General features: G+C 35.0%; 2 protein-coding genes across 2 annotated transcripts; one reads left to right on the top strand and one right to left on the bottom strand.

Annotated features, from left to right (window-relative positions):
• Positions 1 to 583: 583 nt before the first annotated feature.
• On the top strand, positions 584 to 2457 carry LOC122278249 (zinc finger protein 593). The gene is made up of 4 exons (XM_043088404.1): positions 584 to 849; positions 972 to 1080; positions 1432 to 1494; positions 2191 to 2457. Exons 1-4 carry the CDS (start codon positions 765 to 767, stop codon positions 2291 to 2293), a joined length of 360 nt encoding a protein of 119 aa, XP_042944338.1. The 5' UTR covers positions 584 to 764; the 3' UTR covers positions 2294 to 2457.
• A 1655-nt stretch (positions 2458 to 4112) lies between these two features.
• LOC122279232 (probable CoA ligase CCL10) lies at positions 4113 to 8113 on the bottom strand. Its single transcript, XM_043089686.1, has 6 exons — positions 6959 to 8113; positions 6466 to 6655; positions 5812 to 5957; positions 5120 to 5187; positions 4911 to 5013; positions 4113 to 4385 (listed from the first exon to the last, which is right to left on the bottom strand). The coding sequence occupies exons 1-6, from the start codon at positions 7970 to 7972 to the stop codon at positions 4272 to 4274; spliced, it is 1635 nt and encodes a 544-aa protein (XP_042945620.1). The 5' UTR covers positions 7973 to 8113; the 3' UTR covers positions 4113 to 4271.
• Positions 8114 to 8650: the final 537 nt, after the last annotated feature.

Raw genomic sequence — 8650 nt, 5'->3', positions numbered from 1 at the left:
AAGGTATTTTTTATTAATTTTAAATTCATCTTTACTCAGGAAGAATATTTGAATATCATCTCTAACTACTTGTGAATATGTTAGAGAATAAAATTCTTTTATTTGTTGGAGATTATGAGATGTGAATATTATATCAGGATGATTAAGTCTATCAATAATATTCTATTACATATAATATATATATTTTATATTAATAACATATGATCAACTAAATTACAAATATTTATATTTAAGATTAAAATTTTATGTTATAAATTATAATATAAAATTATTTCATATATGATATATAATTATATATTATATATAAGATTTTCATATATAATTATATGTATAAAATATTTTATATAATATTAAAAATTTAATTTATATATATTTTTAAACAGGTCCATTCAGGTCTGTCCGGTTTCCGAAAACACATAATCGAAATTGGATCAAATATTTTTACAATATAAGAACCGGTTCGGATCGGACCAATCCAAAACCGAACAAATCGGTTTTATCCAATCCGATCGAGACCCATTTTCAGCTTCACCCATAAATAAGTAGCTCCCCGGGTTTTTGGCCTAACGCTCTTGTGCTTTGGTCCTCTTGCACGATAAAAAGCTAAACCGACGTCGGTTAACGACTCCACATAAATACACAGAAACAGAGAAAAATTTATCTGTCGTACTTTCCTCGAAATCTAGGGTTTTGACCCCAGAAACCTTAACTGCCCCCTTGAAGATTCTGAGGACCCGAACACCGCAACCCAACATCAGAGAGATATGGGAGGGAAGTGCCCGCACAGGCATGTGAAAAAGAGACGCTACTCTCACAAGACTGCTCGCCGCACCAAATTCCTCGTCAATGATATCCTTTTTTCTCCTCTCTTCCCCTTCAAATTTTTCTGTCCTTTTCTCTTTTCTTATTCCGGAACCGTTGATTTCCTTTTCTATTTGAGTAGATTTCGCTCCTTGACTGATATTAGACACGGGATGATATGGTTTATGATGAGCTGAAGAAGTCCGAAGAGGAAAAGAAGCCGTTGCCGGTTGATGAAGACTTGCCCGGAATGGGCCAGTATTATTGCATCCACTGCGAGTATGTCTTTTTTCTTTTTGTTTTTTTATTTCTTTTATCATTAAAAAAAATTCTACCTGTTGTTCCGTGAGTTTTACAATCCTGTTATTTCATTAACGTTAATCTAGAAATTTTGTATTTTGTTAACGAAAAGTTAGTTTTCTTTGGCGTGGTTTGGTTTGCCATGTTTACTGGTTTGTTCGTTCGAAAACAAACAAAGATCCATATTTTCTAATGAAACAATGAGAACATGTCACGGACTCGTTTGATGTTTTTCAGCGCCCCATTCTGTTAGGATGGGTTCTGGGTTTTCTTTATTCGTTCAATTGTTGAATTTTGTTAGTGTTCTGAAATGTTAGTTCTTGAATGCAGTCGATACTTTGCGAATGTATCTGTGAGAGATGAGCATTTCAAGACAAAACGTCACAGGAAGCGGTATGAAACTTCTGTACCCAGATTACCTTTGTATTTTTTGCACGAATGAAGACGTTTGTAATGGGTTCATTTGTATTTTCCTATATTCAAGTGTTCCTGCAGGAGAATTTTTTTTCTAACTCTTGCATTTTCTTAGCTCCAGCTTTTACTTTTTTAGGCTTGTATTAAAGAGCTACTTTGTTGCCATACTTATAGCTTGTATCCAAGGGCTTAGGTTGCTTTCTTCCCTGAGAAAGTAGTTTGTTCCGTCCAATTATATATTGATGCTAAGGGCTTAGCTTTTAGACTTGGTTTCTACATTCTTGTTCGGTGGCACAGTTCTTTGAATTGCTGAAGCTACTGATATCTTAATAATTGGGTGTGCTTCTTGGCCTCTTTTGTCCAAATGCAGCTGGATGTTGTAATTTAAGCCAATGCATGTTTTTTTTTTTTTTTTAATCTTTTAACTATTTCAGGCCTATTAATCTTTGTTTTTGGTCATGTATTAACTCAAACCTTAAAGAATCTTTTTCGTGAGGAAGATGCCTTCTGTTCAATTGGGGAAATGTTTTGTGATGTACTTTCATTTTCAGACTCACCCGATGTAGAAGCAAATCTTCCTCTGCTTTATAATTACTTAAGACTGACTCTGTGTAGCTGTATATCCTATAATCACTGGAGTTGATTTATCATCTCACATGGTTCTTGTTGATGCAGTGTTAAGCAGATGATGGGGCCTGCACCTCATACTCAGCTTGATGCTGACTTAGCATCTGGAATGGGTATGCCAGATAATGGTCCAAAGCTTATGTCAACATAGATTTGTATTTTTGATATAGCTGTTAGGTTATGAGTTTGAGTTCAAAACTTTTTATGTTGCAATAGTGGTCTTTTTTGTTACACTTGCCATTATCAACATGAATGTAACGATAATCAATTTTCCTTCCAATTTTTCTTAATGCCATATTACATTTTATAGTTGCAGATTATGTAGTAGTTTATTTAAAATGATGCTTTGGGGATTTTTGCTGCTCTTGTTTCGTTACACAATAGCTGGAATCAATTGAGTACGGTATTTGCGCTGATTATATTCTCAGTAACATCTCTGATCTGGTTTTGGAATTTTTGGTTTTTTTGCCCCTTTTACTATGCCCCATATTTGTGATATTGATCATTATACTAGGTACATCATTAGATGATTGTTTTATGGTGTTTGGTCAGTTTTATATCTAAGAAACTGTAATACCATTATTATTCAAGTCGTATTTATGACTTGGGAATCATTAAAATGGTTGAAACTACAATCTGGCTCGTCTTAATTTTGCTATTTTTTGTGACATAATAAGGAATGTTACCAAGACACTCGAGTGTATTTATATATGCGACCAGTTGGTCTTGAAGGGAAAGTCCAATACCTCTCATATTTATGAGGGTGATAGGTGAGATCCATCATTACCTTAGCAGGTAAAGTATTTGTGGGTTATACCGATATTAAGAGACTCCAATCACAACGTTGACTAGTCATTGTAAAGTGTAAACTTGTATATGGCTTAGGTGTCGTTACAGCAAATAAGCATTGTCCTATATGATGCGTTGGGTTGGGAAATTAAAAAGGAAAAAAGAAGGGAAATGAAATCGATGGTTTGTTTGGTGCTTCAAAATTCTGATATATCTGTAGACTTTGAAAAACTATACTTCTCTAATCTTCTATCGGCCCAAGTTAAAGTCGTCAAAGTATCTTTTTCTTGAAATCTCTGACTAACTATTAAGTCAATTGCATCATCGATACAGAGAAAAGGGTTTTCATCTCTAGTAGAGACATTAATTAGTATACCAAAATAGTTTTAAAAAGTAGTAGTATTTATCACTATCCTATAACAACAGTCTGATATCCGGCTTAGATGGTTTATGTGATTCTTTATAGTTTGGAAGGGATAAGTTTTTACTTTTTATAATGATTTCAATGGTACTCTAATTATACCATTGTCTCTTTCTCTTGGAGTATGGTCCAAATGTGGCTTGAGTTGTTCTTGGAACTTTACAAATGGTATGGAGCCTATCCTAACAAAAACTGTGGGACTTAAGTCATGTCACATATAATACTTATGAAAGAAGAATGTGGTATCCCGTACTAATTAATGAATGAAAATATGAAACTTGAATTGCGTCACTTATGATATTTAAGGGAGGAAAATATGACATCTCATATTGATTGATGAGTGTAGGTAAAGTTAATTATACCGGTGACTAATCATTTGGAAGTTTTGCCCAGATGTGACTTGTGCATTCCCTTGAAGGGTTACAAATAGTTAAGATACATTTATTCAATTTCAGACTTAGTGCAAGGAAGTCCCTTAAGGGCCTCGCAAACACACTAATACTTGCAATCAAGTAAATGCTAGGAAAGGACACATTGAGATAGATGTTGAGATGAATTGAATTGTGAATAGTAGTATTTTTTGAGTTTCATTGAAATGGATTTAATTTTTGTAGGTTGATATGAGTGTCTTTTTATGTTGAATCGTATAAAGTAGGTTGAGATGTGTATACTTTTTTATGAAAAATTGAAAAAGTACCAAGTCTCATCAATAATTAGTTTGAGATGAGTTGAGTTGGATCCAAAAACCAAACACAGTGTAAGCTCCACAAGAAAGACCAACTAGATTGGAAACAGATCGAGTTTATATCATCTTACTCTTGAAAATTTGAATATACTACTGAACCGAGTCACATATAGTGATATGATCTTAATTTACAATCTGTTGGCAACTTTGCCACATATGTGTCAATATCATTCTCTATATCTTCGATCGGACTTTGTCTATAAGCACCCTCCTCAAAATCTTCCCCGAAGCTGACTTTGGGACACTTTCTACAAAAGTTACCGCCCGTAATCTTTTAAATGGTGCGACCTGAGGAAGCCAAAGAAACTGATCAAATTTAGAGCAAATATATGCCTGAGCATCTTCATGAGCTGTTAATATTGTGCATGCATATGCATAGGTGACAAAGATTTATAACCCTGTAAAGTGAAAACACAACTGTACAGAGTTCATAATAAAAGCCAAATATGGCATATACGTTCTTGGGACATTTAACTTTTGTAATCTGGACAAAATGGCTGGCCAGAAGCATGAAGCCTACATTATAAATCAACATAATATTTCACTTTTTTAAGGAGTGCTGGAATGGTGTTGAGCATCTCACAAATAATGACCCAACAAAGAGGAATGTTTATTTTAGTTAGCCATTAATGAGATAGGAAATTTCTGACTGGATTTTCCTGGAGTCCTATTCTGCCATTACTGAAATTGATATATTCCCAAACGTTACTGACTTTTTTACTTGATGAAATCAACCAAACAACAAAGAAGTCGTTTTTTCTTGAGTTTTCCTGATTTCTTCTTTATAGCGAGATGCTTTTCAGACTCCCTTACCTGCTTTCCGATAAATTCCTGAACATCTTCTTCTGTCAACGAGCTGTTTGGAGCACGGACAACATATGCAATTGGGACTTCACCAGATTTAGGGTCTGGAAATCTACAAGTTGAAATTCACATACAAATCTCATGCAATTAAATGGATCTGTATAAATGCTAACAAAGCATGGAAAAAGTACGAAACACGTTACTATTCTCCTACTTACGGGATCACAGCGGCGTCTGATATTTCAGGGTGAGAAATTAGCAAGCTTTCAATCTCTGCCGGTGACACCTAACAAACAGTCATATACATATATAGGAGTCTGATTTTTTACCACAATTAAAATTTAATAGGATTAAGTGTGCCATTTAACTTAACAACCAAAGGGTATCCAAACTAATCAGATGATTGCTGACATTGAGAAAAATTATTATTAGAGTAACTTTATAGCCCTCACTGGCCCCTTAGGTTGCTTTTCTTTTCTCTTTCTTTTCTTGAGAAAATAGAAGAATTGACAGCAAGATCGGTGCTAATGCTGCAAATCAACTAATCTTGATCAGGCACTACTTAAAATACGTGACCAGATCAGGAGCCACAATGATTATGTTAATAAGCATATATATATATATATATATTTTTTTTTTTTTCAGAAACCTCTCAAAGGTAGGACCCTTCAGACCCACCCTTACAGAGTATATCCTTGTTCCGTGCACCGCACATTAGGAAGTTTCCTTACACAGAACTAGTTAAATTGTTGGCTTTTCACCAAGAGGTGTGGCCTCAAAGGATTGTTTGCACCTCTAAGATATTGAACTTTGGACCTTAAGGGGAGTGACCCCAAGACTAAGGCTTTCACCACTTGGACCAACCCCTTGAGGTTAAGCATATTTAATATAATATAAATGATTAAATTACCTGAAAAGCATCACACTTAATTAGTTCTTTAATTCGATCTACCACGAATAATTGTCCCTCTTCATTAAAATATCCAAGATCTCCAGTGTGTAACCATCCTTGCCCATCTATAGTTAGTTTTGTGGCTTCCAGATTGTTGAAATAACCTGAAAGGATTTTCTGATATTGCGTGAGCCATACTAATGTGCAAGACAGAGAGTACTAAAGCAAAGAATTTTACTACTCATCAACCTCACACACCACGCACTACTTTTTTAAGTTTTTAAAATCTTTTTAAAAAAATTTTGGTTTTATTATTCCTAAACTAACTGAATTTTTTTATTTATCATCCAAATACTAAATATTTTATAAGAGAAAAAAAAAACTAAAAATTAAAAAATTATGTGTATTGTGTTGTGTGTGAAGATGATGGGTAGAATTTTTCTTTTGAGTAGGGTAATGTGTTTAATGCTGTCCTATCTTGGAACGCTATCATGAGTTGGCTTTACCATTCTAACACTAGTAAAGGTGCCTAAATCAGTGTCATAACAGTCAGCTAGATGTTGCTTCCTCAGGGAAGAAAAAATAGAGATGTAAGGAATCTTAGATTAGAAATGAGGATATACTCTGTCAGAAGGGATAAACCATATAAAAAATAGTTAACCAAAACTCAACCTTTCATCATATTAGGTCCTCGAACCCATATTTCACCCATTTGATTCGGTGGAAGAGGCTTTAAAGTATCAGTGCTAATTATTTGGGATTCAACTCCCGGAACAAGTGTTCCGGCTGAACCAGAAAGGCGGGATTCTTCCCTTGGATTTTCGAATGAAATGAGTCCGCATGCTTCTGTCATACCATATCCCTGCCACAATAGGACATGATGCAATTGAAATCTAGATTAAGCTTTCTTGCTACAAACTATTACAAACCAAAAAAAAAAAAAATAGAGTACATAATTTAGAACTCTACCAAAGACAGACAACCTCAAAACCAGGCTGTGAAAAGTATGAAACAATTGCTCCGAAATGTATGCAAACACTGACAAAGATATACATCAATTAAAATTACCACAACTTCGTTCTCTGTCTATCTAAAAATCATATGAAAATGATATCAAATTAAAGTTTTTGACTTGATAATATCTAGAACCTTATATCAAAGTTACCTGAGTAATTGCAGCGTGAGAGAGATTTTTCGCGCACTCCTCCATAACATCTATTCCCAGAGGAGCAGCACCTGACCCAATCCGCTTCAATGATGACAAATCGAACTTCTTCAGCACAGCATTCCGCTTTGCCAGCAAAATCATCACAGGCGGAACAACGGACAGATAAGTCACCCTATACTTCTCCACCACCCCCAACATCTTCTCAAATTCAAACTTTCCCATCGAAACCACTGTGTTCCCTCTCCGAAGCTGTGCATACGTGATAGACACGAGGCCAAACGCATGAAACATCGGCAGAAAACACAGATACACGTTCTTTGGGTCGCCGTATCGGTCCTGATCGGCCGTCATCATTAGCGACGTTGCGATGAAGTTCTGATGCGTTAGAATCACTCCCTTGCTTGTCCCGGTCGTGCCGGATGAATACAGAAGGGCTGCTATATCGCTCTGCGTGACATTTGTAGCAGGAAAATCACAAGCTCGAATAGATTTTATCAACTCAGAGTAATACCAAATTTTTGAAGTAGTCATATTCCTAATGCTAGTGGAATTCGAGGAAGGTATGATTATCGATGGCAAATTGAATTTTTCGATTTTGTGCCATAGTTCAGGAACGGTGATGATGAGCTTGGGGTTACAATCTGTGACTTGCTTTGAGAGTTCCGCAACAGTGTAAGAAGGATTACAGGTTGAAGCGATAGCACCGAGAGCGACTATCGCGAGGAAGCAAACGGGGAAGTCAATTGAGTTGGGGGCGACGACGAGGACGACGTCATTTTTTCGGATGTTGAGCCGGAGCAAAGCATGGGCGAGCTTGGAGACATGGAGTTTGAACTGGTGGAATGTCATTGACTTACCATTATCAGCGTCGACGAGAGCGAGGCTGTGTGGGAAAGAGGAGTTGTTTTGGAAGAGGAAGGAGGTGAGGGAGAGGTTGGGATTGGTGGGAAACTCGATGGGCGGTCGTGGAGATGAGTAGGTTTGGGTCTTTGGATCGTAGGATGTTTTCATGGTTGTTTGTTTGACTGAGAAAGAGTGGGAAATGTCGGGCGTTTGTTTCTCGAGAAAGTGTGGATCTAAACGTAGAAAAATACGCGAGGCCACGAAGAAACGAAAAAGTTTGGTGCAGGCAGTCCCTAGATAAGGCGAAATGCTTTATGCCGGGTTTGATGAATTTTATTTTTTATAATTATTATAATATTTTAAAAATTTTATATAAAATATAATAAATAATTGAATTATTTTAAATTTTAAAATAATAATATTATTATATTTTCTATTTAAAATCATCACATCCCTTAATTCAAGAGTTGATATAAATTAAGAGTTAAGATAATTTTAAATAAAAGATAAAAAATTAAATAAAGTAAAAGATAAAAAATTAAATAAATTTTTTTTAATATTATTATTATTTTAAATTTAAAATAATTAAATTAAATTTTAAAAAAATTAAATTATTTATTATATTTTATATAAAAATTTAAAAAATTTATAATAATAAAATAAAATGAGATTGATTCGCATTCCTATCTTTCTGAAAACTATAATGGATGCTTGAAGTTTAGTGAATGGATCGACATCGCGTCACTGTCTCTTCAACAGTAGAACATTATGGGCTGTTCCGTACGTGCAATAATTTCACATATCTGTGGGGCACAATGAGCAGTACGTACTGCATTACTTATTGAA

Source organism: Carya illinoinensis, chromosome 10 (genome assembly GCF_018687715.1).
Source record: "Carya illinoinensis cultivar Pawnee chromosome 10, C.illinoinensisPawnee_v1, whole genome shotgun sequence".
Classification (NCBI taxonomy): domain Eukaryota; kingdom Viridiplantae; phylum Streptophyta; class Magnoliopsida; order Fagales; family Juglandaceae; genus Carya; species Carya illinoinensis.
This window is presented reverse-complemented; position numbering and strand designations above follow the sequence as displayed.